The following is a 14,434-nucleotide window of genomic DNA, read 5'->3' as shown; positions in this document are numbered from 1 at the left end:
GCCACTCAGGCCCCCAGAATGGTAAGATTTGGTGAATGGAAGCCAATTTTATGAGATCAAACCTCAGAAAAAGCAAGCCTGGGGCTCTAGCATTCCTATCTCAGACATTCTTGAACTTGAGAGATATGAACAGTCTTGCTCAAACCACTTTTTCTTTTTTAAATGTTATTTGTAGGCAAGCTTAATACCAATTAATACAGCCTCGATACAAGAGAAGCAGGAGAGGGGCATGTTAATCCAAAAGAAGGCGAGAGAGAGAAAAAAAAAACCCCTCAAAAAATAGAACAGATACCACAAAATAACATGGTAGGAACAACCCCAAGTATATAGAAATCCCATTGTAAATGGACTACATGGTCTACTTCTGAAGTAAAAATTAACAGACTGGACAAAACTCAAAATCCAGACATATGCTGATTATAGGAGATATGATTATAAGGACAGTGAGAGAGAAGTTGAAAGTAAGTGCCCGGAAAGACGTGGTATACCAGACAGACCATAGCCACAGGACAGCTGTGCAGCAGAACTCAAAACACATAAGAGTTTAAAGCAGAACATGACATACATCCAGACAAATAGAGTGGATTACTATCCATTCATCAGGAATATCACAATCCTACACTCTGTGCCCCCCAAACACTCCCTGCAACTGCCTGTTTCCCACTTGGGCACTAATTCAGTTTCTTCTCACTCACCTAAGAAGACCACCCTAGCAGTTGTCCCCTCTCTCTCTGGCATGATGAATTTCCCCTTCCCTACAAGGTCATTCTCAACATTTAAACATGCTTATATCACTCTGTTTAAAAACAAAAGGAACAAAAACCCCCAACCCTGTCCTCTGACCCTGTAGCCCTTCATTTCTTGGTTCCCTGTACAGAAAAAGTCATCCATACGATTAAACAATACTTGCTGTCTCCAATTACTACCGTTTCCCCTTAACCCTTCTCCAGTCAGGCTGCCCCGCGTCCACCAGCCCCCTTCTTCAAGGTCTCCAACGACCTTCCGTCTCTAGATCGAACCTGTGGTGCCCACAGCAGCGGCAGCATCTGACCCAGCAGTCTCTCTTCTAGAAAACTCTTCAGGTGCGTTCCAGTTGCTTTCCCTCCCACCTCACCGGGCACTCCTCCTTTCCCACCATTCAGTGTTCATGTCTCCACTCCTTAGGCTTTGCCACCTCATTTCTTTTTCTTTCTTTTTTCTTTTTTTTAAGATTTATTTATTTATTTTAGGGAGGGAGGGGAGAGAGCACATACGTGTGAGTGGGGAGAGGGGTGGAGTAAGAGAATCTCAAGCAGACCCCGCTGAGCGCGAGCCCCACGCGGAACTCAGTCTCCTGACCAATGAGATCATGACCTGAGCCGAAACCAAGAGCGGGACGCTTAACCGACTGAGCCACCCAGTCGCCCCTGCCATCTCATTTCTGACCTTAACGTATACTCCGAGGACTCCCAGTAGAACCTTCAAGCCTGGGCCTTCCCCGGCTCCTGTATCCAGCCGCCCGCTTGACGGCTCCACTCTGAGAGCGGATGATGCGCGTCGCATGTGACATGCTGGAAACGGAACTCCCGACTCTGCTCCTGGTATTTACCCTAGCCTTCCCTATCCCAGGAGCACCTCTGTCCTTTCTGTCACCCACATTCCAAACCGGGTTTGACTCCTTTCACTCCTATTCTGTACCCAATCTGTCAGGAAGTCTGCTCTGCCTTTCAGATGTATCCAGAACTGCCCCCTCTCTCAGAAGTGCTCCGTGGCCACCACCATCTTGTCTTACCCAGATTATGGTGACACCCTCCTCCGCCCTCCCACCTTCCACCTGTGCCCCTCACTCCACTCTCCTTTGAACAGAGAAACCAGATTCACCCTTTTAAAAAAGAATGTCAAGTTGCAGCACTCAAAACTCTCCAGTGAGTTCTCCTCTGAAAGTAAAAGCCAAGCCCTTCCTACCCCTCTGAGGCCCTGTGTGATGTGGGGCGCCACTGCCCCGACTCCATCTCCCACGTCCCGCTTGCCGCTGCAGCCACGCCGGCCGCTCCCTGGGCCTGGAGCCCGTCAGACACCTGCCCACCCCAGGAGCTCTCAATCCCTGCCCCTGCCTCTGCCCTCCAGGCCTCCAGGATTGCTGCTGCTCTCTCCCTTGCATCAGGTTTCCTTCCCCGCCACGCTGTGGGGACGGCCACACCGCCCAACCCCCGCAGCCCTCACTGTCCTGCTTTCTGTGCTGTTCTCTCTGTTGCGCGTCTAAACATCTTCCATGTTGTTTGCTTATTTGGTTATTTTCTGTCTCGCCCCATGAGAACATAAGCTTCACGAGGGCAGGGGCTTGGTTTTGTTCACTGCCTTCTCCCCAGAAGCTAGAAAAAGTGCCAGTAAATATTCACAGAATGAGGGAAGGTAGGACCAGGGAGGGGGTGCTACAAACTTCCAACTGCTCCAGTGTCCTGACGCTCCCACAGTTAGAAAAGAGATGCATGAGACACAGTAAAATTAGACACAAAATTGTCATTATATCAAATACTATTTATAATGTAAATCCAAGAGAGCAGAGTTATACAAGGTTGCTGCACATGAGATCAACGTACAAATCTCAAAATAACTAATCAGAATATGCAAAATAGAAAACGGATTGATTTGACTATAAAAAAACTAGATAGCACCAAGAAATAAGCCTAATAAAAATATGTAAAACCATCATGGAGCAATTCATCAAACTTGACGAGAAGGATATAAAAGGGATAGCTGGATAAATGGAGACAGGAGCTTTGTTCATAGCTAAGAAGACTCAATATTTTACAGGTATCAAGTTTTCCCAAATTAATCTATAAATTCTATTTCCAGGCAATGCTCCAGCAAAATTTTTCCAAGGAATTTGCTATACTAATTCCAGAATTAGTATTGGACAAATGAAGAAGTATATGAACTTTTTATTTCTGAACACAGTAAGGAAGAGGAATTCGCCCTGCCGGGTACCAAGGAATGTTAAAATTAACGCAGAAATAGAACAGCAGAACAGAATGGAGCCCAGAAGCACAGCCCTGCGTACGTAAAGTTTGGCAGCGGTTATGACCGACCAGTATCACTCATCAGTGAGGAAAGTAAGGACTTCAGTAACTGGTGTTGTGACAACTGGCTTTCCATATGAAAAAAACAAAACGAGATTGTAGAATGCACAAATATGAACTGCAGATGAATACCTAAATATGAAAAAATGAAAAAAAAAACCAAACCCAAATTTTGAAACCATGAAAAAAATCTCTATACCTTTGGAACACGGATATTCTTAAGAATCAAAGGTGCATTCAGTAAAGCAAGAAGATGTAACAATTTTTTTAAAAGATTTTATTGAGACAGAGAGAGAACACAAGTGGGGAGAGGGGCAGAGGGAGGGGGAGAAGCATACTCCCTACTGAGCAGGGAGCCTGAAGTGGGGCTCGACCCTGAGATCATGACCTGAGCTGAACGCAGACACAACTGACTGAGCCACCCAGGCGCCCCAAGAAGATGTAACAATTATAGACATGTATACATCTAATGACCACCAAAATACATGAAAGCAAAAATGGACAGAAGTGAAGGGAGAAATTGACAGTTCTATGGTGATAGTTGGAGACTTTAATGTCCCACTCACAATAACAGAACAAGACGGAAGATAAAGAAATAGAGCATTTAAACAACAAAATAAACCAACTAGATTTAACAGACTTATACAGAACACCCTACCCAACAAAAGAATACACATTCTTCTCAAGTATACATGGGACGTTTTCTACGACAGACCATATGTTTGGGGCACAAATTAAGTCTTTTTTCCCCCCCAAGTTTTTTTTTAAAGTAAGCTCTAGGCCCAACATGGGTCCTGAACTCAGAACCCCAAGATCAAGAGTCACATGCTACACTGACTGAGCCAAGCAGATGTCCCCACAAATTAAGTCTTAATAGATTTTTAAAAAGATATAAGTCATACAAATATCTCCTGAACACAGCAGGATGAAGTTAGAAATCAATTTAACAAAAGGAAAACGGGAAAACTCAAAAAACTGTAAATTAAACAATACACTTATTTATTTTTAGAGGGTGGAGGGAGAGGGGGAGGGAGGAGAGGGAGAGAGAAAGTTTTTTTTTTTTTAAGATTTTACTTATTTGACAGAGAGACACACAGCGAGAGAGGGAACACAAGCAGGGGGAGAGGGAGAGGGAGAAGCAGGCCTCCCACGGAGCAGGGAGCCCGATGCGGGGCTCGATCCCAGGACTCTGGGATCATGACCTGAGCCAAAGGCAGATGTTTAACAACTGAGCCACCCAGGCGCCCCAGAGAGAGAAAGTCTTAAGCAGCAGGCTCCATGCCCAGTTCAGAGCCTGATGCAGGGCTTGATCTCATGACCCTTAGATCATGACCTGAGCCAAAATAAAGAGTTGGATGCTTAACTGACTGAGCCACGCAGGCACCACCCCCCACCTTTTTTTTAGAGAGGGAGAGAGAGAGAGAACAATATACCTTTAAACAACCAATGGGTCAAAGAAGAAAGGAAATTAGAAAATACTGAGAGATGAAAGAAAATAAAACATACCCAAACTTACGAAAAACAACAAAAGTGGTGCTAAGGGGGAAATTTATGGCTATAAAATATACATTAAAAACTTATGAAAGATCTCAAATCAACAATCTAACTTTACAACTTAAGGAACCAGAAAAGAAGAACAAAATAAACCCAAAGCCAGCAGAAAGAAGAAAACAAGAAGGATTACAGCAGAGATAAATAGAGACTAGAAAAACAATAGAGAAAAATTAATGAAACAAAAAGATCAGAACTGACAAACCTTTCAGCTAGATGGACTAAGAGAAAAAACGAATACAAAAATCAGAAATGGAAGTGGAGGCATTTACTACCAATTCTACAGGAATGAAAAGATTGTAAGGATACTAGAACAGTTACACACCAATACACTGGGTAACTGGGATGAAATGGACAAATTCCTAGAAACACAAAACCTGCCAGACTAAATCATGAAAAAACAAAATCGGAATAGATCTTTATCTAGTAAGGAGACTGAATCAGTACTCAAAATCTCCCAATAAAGAAAAGTCCTAGATCTGATGGCTTCATTGGTGAATTTTACCAAAGTTTTAAAGAACTAATCACTAATCTTCAAACTTTTCAAAAACTGAAGAGCAGGAAACACTTCCTAACTCATTCTCTGAGGCTCCATTACCCTGAAACCAAAGCCAGATGAAGACACTGCAAGAAAAGAAAGCTACAGACCAGTATCTCTATGAATGTCAACACAAAAATCCTCAAGAAAATACTAGCAAATACAACTCATTGGCACATTAAAAGGGTTACATATCATGACCAAGTGGGATTTATTCCTGGAATGGAAGAATGATTCAACATGAAAATCAATCAGTGTACTACTATGCCACATTGACAGAATGAGGAAAACAACCACACGATCATCTCAATTCATACAGAAAAAGTACCTGACAAAATCCAACACCCTTTCATGAGAAAAACACTCAACAAACTAGGAATAGAAGGAAACTGCCTCAACATAATAGAAGCCATCTATGAAAAACCCACAGTGAGCATCATACTCAATGATGAAAGTCTGAAAGTGTTTCCTCTAAGACCAGAGATATGGCAAGGATGCCTACTATTACCACGTCTGTTCAACAGTACTAGAAGGTCTAGCCAGAGCAGTTAGGCAAGGAAAAGAAAAGACATCCAAATTGGAAAGGAAGAAGTAAAATGATCTGTTTGCAGATATGATATTCTATGTAGAAAACTCCAAAGATTACACATGCACGCACGCACACAGAACTATTATGTGAATTCAGCAAAGCAGCAGGATACAAAGCTAACAAAAATGAGTTGCATTTCTATATGCTAAGGATGAATAAGCTGAAAAGGAAATAACAATTCCATTTACAATAGCATCAAATAGTATAAAATATTTAAGAATTAACCAAGGAGGAGAAAGGCTTGTACAATGGAAACTACAAAGCACTGCTGAATGAAATCAAAGAAGACGCAATAAACAGAAGTACATCCCCCTGTTTAAGACTTAATATTGTTAAAATATCAATACTACCCAAAGCCATCTACAGATTGAATACAGTCCCTTTCAAAAATCCCAACAGTGTGTTTTTGCAAAAATAGAAAAACCCATCCTAAAAGTCATATGCAATCTCAGGGGACCCCAAATATGCAAAACAATCTTGAAAAAGAACAAAATGGGAGGACTCCTACATCGTGATTTCAAAACCTACTACAAAGCCACAGAAATCAAAACAGTGTGATGTTGGCATAAAGACATAGATCAATGGAATAAAATAGCCCTGAAATAAACCCTTGCATATACGGTCAAATGATTTTTGACAAGGGTACCAAGACAAATGGGAAAGGATGGTCCTTTCAACAGATGGGGCTGGGAAAACTGGACATCCACATGCAAAACTTAGACCCACCTAATGCCATCTACAAAAATTAACTCAAAATGGATCAAGGACCTGAATGTAAGACCTTTTTACAACAGTAAAACTCTTAGAAGAAAAAACAGAAAAGCTTCAGGACATTGGATTTTTTTTTTTTTTTAAGATTTTATTTATTTGAGACAAGCAAGAGAGGGAACAGAAGCAGGGGGAGTGGGAGAGGGAGAAGCAGGCTTCCTGTGGAGCGGGGAGCCCGATGCGGGGTTCGATCCCAGGACCCTGGGATCATGACCTGAGCTGAAGGCAGACGCTTAATGACTGAGCCACCCAGGCGCCCCAAGACATTGGATTTGTAATGATTTCTTGGCTATGACATGAAAAGCATAGGTAACAAAAGAAAAAACAAACTGGACTTCATGAAAATGTAAAATTTTGTGCATTACAAAAGTCATCTACAGAGTAAAAAGATAACCCTCAAAATGGGAGAAAATATTGCAAGTCATATATCTGGGTAAGGAATTAATATTTAGAATATATATAGATATCTCTTAAAACTCAATAACAAAAAAGCAAACAACCTGACTTAAAAATGGGCAAAGGACCTCCATAGACATTTCTTGAAGGAAGACATATGAACGGCCAACAAGCACATGAAGACATGCTCAGAATCACTAATCCTTAGGGAAATGTGAGTCAAATCTATAATAAGATACCACCTCACACCCATTAGGATGGCTACTCTGAAAGAAAATGGGAAACAAGTGTTGGCAAGAACATGGAGAAACTGGAACCCTTGAGCACTGCTGGTGGGAGTGTAAAATGATACAGTGACTGTGAAAAACACTGGTGGTTCCTCAAAAAACTAAAAACAGAATTACCATACGATCCTGCAGTTCCACTTCTGGGTATAAATCCAAAAGGACCGAAAGACAAGGACTTGAAGAGGTATTTGTACGCCCACGTTCACAGCAGCATTACTCACAGCGGCTGAAACGTGGAAGCGATCCAAATGTCTATTGACAGATGAAAGGACAAGCAAATGTGGTGTACACACACAATGGAGTGTTGTTCGGTCATAAAAAGGAATGGTGTTCTGAGATATGCCATAACATGGAAGAACTTTGAGGACGTTAATGCCAAACCAATCACAAAAAGGTAAATACTGTGTGAAGTACCTTTTATGAGGTACTTGGAGTAGCTGGAACATAAAGACAAAGTATAATAATGGGTGCCCGGGGCTGGGGAGGAAGGGAGAATGAGGGGTTATTGGTTAATGGGTAGAGTTTCAGTTTTACAAGATAAAAAGTTTATGGGGATGGATGGTGGTGACAGTTGTACAACAATATGAATGTATTTAATACCACTGAAAACATTTTAAAAAACGGTTAAGATACAGGGCGCCTGGGTGGCTCAGTTGGTTAAGTATCCGACTGTTGATTTCAGCTCCAGTCATGATCTTGGGGTTGTGAGATGGAGCCCTGTGTTGGACTCTGCTCAGTGGGGAGTCTGCTTGAGATTCTCTCTCTCCCTCTGCCCCTTCCCCTGCATCCCCTCTAAGTAAACAGGTAAATCTTAAAAACAAAACAAAACCAGTTAAGATGTTACATTTTGCCACAATAAAAAATTCAAAAAAAAAATCAAGGGTGTAAAAGATTGATATGAACCTATCAAATTTAAAAGTTAGTGATTAAAGGGGTGCCTGGGTGGCTCAGTTGGTTAAGCGACTGCCTTCGGCTCAGGTCATGATCCTGGAGTCCCGGGATCGAGTCCCGCATCGGGCTCCCTGTTCAGCAGGGAGTCTGCTTCTCCCTCTGACCCTCCCCCTCTCATGTGCGCTCTCTCTCTCTCTCTCATTCTCTCTCTCTCAAATAAATAAAATCTTAAAAAAAAAGTTAGTGATTAAAAAAGTCATTAATTTTATTTATTTTTTTAAGATTTATTTTTTTTGAGACAGAGTGAGTGTGCACATGTCCACGCAAGGGGAGGGGCAGAGGGGGAAGGAGAGGTACAAGCAGACTTTTGCTGAGCACAGAGCCTGATGCAGGGCTCAATCTCACAACCCTGAGATCCTGACCTGAGCTGAAATCAAGAGTTGGTCGCTTAACTGACTGAGCCACCCAGGTGCCCCAATTTTTTTTTTTAAAGATTCTATTTTTAAGCAATCTCTACACCCAGTGTGGGGCTCAAACTCAAAACCCCAAGATCAAGAGTTGCATGCTCTACCGACTGAGCCAGCCAGGTGCCCCACAAAATCATTAATTTTTCTTTTTAAAGATTTTATTTATTTATTCGTCAGAGAGGGAGAGCGAGCACAAGCAGGGAGAGTGGCAGGCAGAGGGAGAGGGAGAAGCAGACTCCCCACTGAGCAAGGAGCCCGATGCGGGGCTCGATCCCAGGACCCCAGGATCATGACCTGAGCCGAAGGCAAATGCTTAACCAATTGAGCCACCCAGGCACCCCCAAAATCATTAATTTTAAAACACAAGCGATAGTGGCGCCTGGGTGGCTCAGTCGTTAAGCGGCTGCCTTCGGCTCAGGTCATGATCCTGGGATGGAGCCCCACATCGGGCTCCCTGCTCCGCGGAAAGCCTGCTTCTCCCTCTCCCACCCCTGCTGCTTGTGTTCCTTCTCTCTGTCTCTGTCAAATAAATAAATAAAATCTTAAAAAAAAAAAAAACCACACACGCGATAGTATCAGAGAAAATATTGACCCCTAGAGTAACAAGATTCTTCTCTGAAGAAGATTTTGTAGGACTGCCAAGAAAGAGTACTGGCATTTAAAGGTCTTTCCCTAAGGAAAGGGCCAGTTTGTCACCCTCCAGCAGGATGTCCTTAAACTTAGATGGGCAATAAAACCACTTTAATGTTAGCAGTACCTGTCACTTTGGCACCAATAGAAATCACAGAATATTTCATATCACATTACAGCTGTCACAGTTATCTTGAAATAATGTTTACTGTCATCACTACTTGGAAATTATAGTAATTAGACTCACTGCTAGATTGTGTTAATGTCTTAACAAAAAAGTATACATTTTGATGACTCTATTAATATAATTGGTTTCCTTTGTTATTGTGATATAATTTCTACTATATGTGATTTAAAGCCAATTTTTTGAGGTATCCACAAAAACCTACCTTTCAACAAGCCCTGCCCACACAGAGCTGCCAGTTTCTCAGTGCCTTGATGTTTTTATCCTAATTTTAATTTTTTAAAAAGATTTTATTCATTTATTTGACAGAGAGAGCACCAGCAGGGGGAGCGGCAGGCAGAGGAAGAAGGAGAAGCAAGCTCCCCACTGAGCAAGGAGCCCAATGTGGGGCTTGATCCCAGATGCTGGGATCATGACCTGAGGCAAAGGCAGACACTTAACCAACTGAGCCACCCAGGCACCCCCCTAATTTTAATTTTTATTAAATTACTATATGTTCACAACTTTAAAAATAAGTAAAAGCACAGCAGTGAAAGAAAACTAGATAGTTTAGCCCTACCATGTACAGGGGCACCTCAGTGGCTCAGTCAGTTAAGTGTCTGCCTTGGGCTCAGGTCATGATCTTGGGGTCCTGAGACTGAGCCCCGCGTTGCATTGCATCAGCCTCCCTGCTCAGCGGGGAGTCTGTTTCTCCCTCTCCCTCTGCCCCTCCCCTGCTCGTGCTCTCTCTTGCGCATACTCTCTCTCTTCTCTCAAATGAATAAATAAAATCTTTTAAAAAAATAAAAAAACTACCGTGTATCAAATGATACTATCAAGAAAATGAAAGGGCAACTTATAGAATGGAGAAAGTATTTGCAAATCACATATTTAATAAGGGTCCATTATTCAAAACATATAAAGAACTCTTGCAACTCAACAACAAAAAGACAACCCAGTTAACAAATGGACAAGGGGTGCCTTGGTGGCTCAGATCGTTGAGCGTCTGCCTTCCACTCAGGTCATGACCCTGGGATTGAGTCCCTCATCAGGCTTCCTGTTCAGTGGGGAGCCTGCTTCTCCCTCTCCCTCTGCCGCTCCCCCTGCTCGTGCTCTCTCCCTCTCTTCTCTCCCTGTCAAATAAATAAAATCTTAAAAAAAAAAAAAAAAAAAAAAACTGGCTTCGTCCATGTTTTAAAAAAAAATCATGAAAAAGGAACAGAGGAAGGACGACCTCTTATATGGATGGCCATAGTAAACATTTGATGGACAGAGTTTGGAGATAAAGTAAAAAAAACCTCCCAATCTCCACAGATTTCTCCAACAAAAATGTAAAAATAGCCGACAGGTATATGCAAAGATGCTTGACATTATTAGCCATCTTGGAGATGCAAATTAAAACCACAAGGAGATACTACTTCATGTCCACTAGGATGGCTAGATTCAAAAAGACCAATAATTGCAAGCATTGGTGAAGATGTGGAGAAATGAGAATCCTCATATTCCACTGGTGGGAATGTTAAATGGTGCAGCCACTGTGGACAATGGTTTGGCATGTTCCTCAGAGCATTAAACACAGAGTTACCATATGATCCAGCACTTTTACTCCTAGGCATGTATCCAAAAGAAATGAACATAATACACACACACACACACACACACACACACACACACACACACACACACACAGTGTTCAACAGCATGTATCCAAAAGAAATGAACATAATACACACACACACACACACACACACACACACACACACACACACACACACACACACACACACACACACACACACACACAGTGTTCAACAGCAGTGTTACCGATACTAGTGAAGTATACCCATAACAGCAGAAGGAAGGACGTGCTCATAGACGCTACAACTTGGATGGACCTTGGGAACATTACGCAAAATGAAAGAAGCCAGACACAAAAGACCACCATTTGTATAAGCATCCAGAATAGCAGAGATGGAATTCATGGTTGCTAAGAGCTGAGGAGGAGGGGGGAATGAGGAGCGACTACTAATAGTTACAGGGTTTCTTTTTGGAGCGTTGAAAATAAAATCAGTAGTGACGGTTGAACAACACTGTGAGCTTGAACAACACTGTGAGTGTACTAACTGCCACTGAACGGTACACACTTTAAAAGGGTGAATTTCATGGCATGTGAATCAGATCAATAAAGCTGTTACAGCGTGAAAAAAAGGAAAGAAAAAGAAAGGCTTCCAGAAAGACAACTGAAAGATAGAAGGAAGAAAAGATGAGAGGCTGAGGCTCCAGCCGGCAGGTCCCACATCTGAGCAATGGGGATCTCGGAAAGAGAACAGAACAAATGCAAGTGAGGAAATTATTTTTAAAAGTAAATGCGAGGCAGAGCACCTGGGTGGCTCAGTCGGTTAAACATCTGCCTTTAGCTCAGGTCATGATCCCAGGGTCCTGAGATTGAGTCCCGCGTCGGGCTCCCTGCTCAGCGGGGAGCCTGCTTCTCCCTCTCCCACTCCCCCTGCTTGTGCTCTCACTTGTACTCTCCCTCAAATCAATAAATAAAATCTTTAAAAGAAAGTTAATGCAAGGCTATTTGTCAGAAACAAAAGACCTGCGTCTCCACCTAGAAAGGGCCTATCCGCTGCTAGCACACGAACAAAGCCCTACGCAGCATGGCACTGCGGAATTCACAAGAGAGGTCAAGTGAGGAGCCTAACAGCTTCTACCAATAAAAAAACCACAAAGGCCTGAGAGGTGGAATGCATCAAACTTTCCAGTACAAGTAAAGGAAGCTAAACACAATATAGCCTTGAAGATTCTGAGGGGAAATGATTTTCAACTTTATGTTTATAGGTGTGTTTGTGTGTGTGTATATATATAGGTTATAGATGTTATATATGTAGGTTATATATAATGTATACACCTATAAACTTACACATTTACATATATAATTTATTTTCAACTTTACACCCAGCCCAACCATGTGAGGTCTGAATAAAGATATGCAGTTTCCAAAAATTTATCTTGAACTGAAGGTGTGTGGCAGCAAAATGAGGGACGACAGCCAAGAAAGCAGAAGGCCACTGGTCTGGAAAGCGGGGTGTCCACCATGGGACAGTGGCCAAGGGCAGTCCCAGGTGATGGAAAGGGAAGTCTCTGGACAGCAGCCAGGCAGCAGGCCGAGAGAGTAATCCGGCCAGATGAGAAGAGAGAACGAGAGGGCACCAGGAAAAATATGAAATCATGAGGTTATCTGATACGTGTGCAGATCTGGGAAATAACACAGATGCAGGCTGGCAGATCTGGTGGAACGTGTGAGATAGTAACAAGAGCTTAGAAAACGAAGGGTATAAAAAAGATGAGACAATCATTCATTTTAGGAAAAATAAAATGTGGAAAAGGAAATGAAATCACCATACAGTATTAGGCTCTGCAGTGAACAGTATTTCCATGCTCACGGTGCTCAGAACTACTGGTGGTATTTAACCCCAAATGGTGACGTCCCACATGGAGGGTGGGACAGGAGGCAGACGTGACAGAGCTAACTGCTCATCTCTTGGAGCAGGAAATCAATACATGATGATGAATTTGAGAGGAAATAAAATACCAGAACGCACAGCTGCCAAGAGCTGCAAGCAGGGAAGGTGGGGGCCGGGTAGTGGGCTACCTAGTTCCTGTTTGAAGGCTTTCATTGCCTTCTCTGGGCCTTGCCTCCATTCTGACTTGTTAAATACTCTCACTGTGGAAAGTTCTTATGACTGTTCTCTGCACAGCAGCATGTGACATCAAAGCTGGGACACCTGCCTAAAGGTCCATGGATACGGACCCATCCAAGGGGGCTCTCCTCAGGCCCCATGCCATCTGGGGTCAGTGGGATGCTGGCTCCATCCCTTCTGGATACTCTGGAGACCTGTCCTTCCTGCATGTTCTCTGGAGAGGGCCCTCACTGAGACTGAGGATGAGCTGTGGCCCCTGGGGCCGTGGCCTGGAGGTTATCAACCACCTGTGAATCTAGGCTCCCCGCGTAATTTTAGCTCTTTCTGGGACTCATTTCTCGAGGGAATTTTTCGAAATGGGCACGGTACAGATAGTAACAGAAGTGGCGGAGTAGCTGGCTTCTGTGTCATCTGTTCACAGTTCCTCACACCCTGCTGAGGCCCGAGGTTAGATCCCTGGGGCTGGGCATATGGTAGGTGCTCAGTAAGGAGCTGCTGAAGGCATAAGTATGGTACCAGCTGTCTCCATGTCAGCCACTTCTTCGGGCCCTCCCACGCATGGCCACCTTCCATCCTCACAAACGCTCACACAGTTGGAGGGCAGGAGTATCTACCTCTCTGTTACACAGAACAAACTGAGGCTGGGAGGCACGTGACTATGGTCGCTTCACGAGGAAGGGAAGAGCAGCATCCCCGCCCAGGTGTGGCTGAGCCCACACAGCCTGTGCCCCCAGCAGCTGCTGCCATAAATCCTTCCCGGAGAAAGGTTAGGTTAGGTAGAGAGATGGCAGAAAGAAGGGAAACAGGAGGTGAGCTCACAGCCGACTCCAGCAGGGAACCTGAGGCACGAGCCGGGCCCCCTTCTCTCCAGCCCGGAGGCCATCCCTGCGGCACTCACCTTCTTCGGAGAGGTTGTTCTCTTTGGTCTCCTTGTCCATCTGGCAGCACCAGCCCTCCAGCCGCTCCGTTTCTGCCTGCAGGAGCTTCAGGAACCAGAAGCCGTCCCGGCGGCAGGCGCCCGGCTGCACTGGCTCTGCCGGGGAGCTGGAGGAGGTCTCGAGCCAGGGGTCGGGTGGGGGCAGCGAGGATGCCTCTAGGGCAGGGTCGCTGTTGTCTCCATAGGAGAGGTTGCGCTTGATCTGGGCAATCTTGGGGGCCTGCCGAGGGCCGGCATCGATGCTGATGGAGTTGGGGTGTGGGGTACAGTCCGGGAGGCTCCTCTCAGATGACTTACAGCTTGAGTCATTGGCATCCTGGGTATCTGAGTCGGTGTCCCGTCGGGAGGACATGCTGTGAGAAGGGGCGCTGCTTCTAGGGGGTGGGAGGGTGGGGGGTGAAGTGGGGCGGGGACAGGAAAAGGTGAGTCACCAGGAGGGCCAGGGACCAGAGGC

General features: G+C 44.2%; 1 protein-coding gene and 1 long non-coding RNA gene across 9 annotated transcripts in view; one reads left to right on the top strand and one right to left on the bottom strand.

Annotated features, from left to right (window-relative positions):
* LOC113937050 overlaps window positions 1–3,321 on the top strand; it is a 58,308-nt gene extending 54,987 nt beyond the window's left edge. Inside the window, exon 4 of the long non-coding RNA XR_003524469.2 lies at window positions 2,836–3,321. This is a non-coding gene — a long non-coding RNA (uncharacterized LOC113937050). The remainder of the gene's footprint in view (window positions 1–2,835) is intronic.
* Window positions 1–14,434, bottom strand: part of DLGAP4 (DLG associated protein 4) — a 192,913-nt gene that overhangs the window by 14,280 nt on the left and 164,199 nt on the right. For all 8 annotated transcript variants that reach the window (XM_027620688.2, XM_027620687.2, XM_027620690.2 and 5 more), the window contains one exon: window positions 13,942–14,354. In XM_027620688.2, coding sequence (XP_027476489.1) covers window positions 13,942–14,354 — 413 coding nt within the window. The remainder of the gene's footprint in view (window positions 1–13,941; window positions 14,355–14,434) is intronic.

Source organism: Zalophus californianus, chromosome 8 (assembly GCF_009762305.2).
Source record: "Zalophus californianus isolate mZalCal1 chromosome 8, mZalCal1.pri.v2, whole genome shotgun sequence".
NCBI lineage: Eukaryota > Metazoa > Chordata > Mammalia > Carnivora > Otariidae > Zalophus > Zalophus californianus.
The sequence above is the reverse complement of the archived record's forward strand: the minus strand, read 5'-3'. Positions and strand labels throughout refer to the sequence as shown.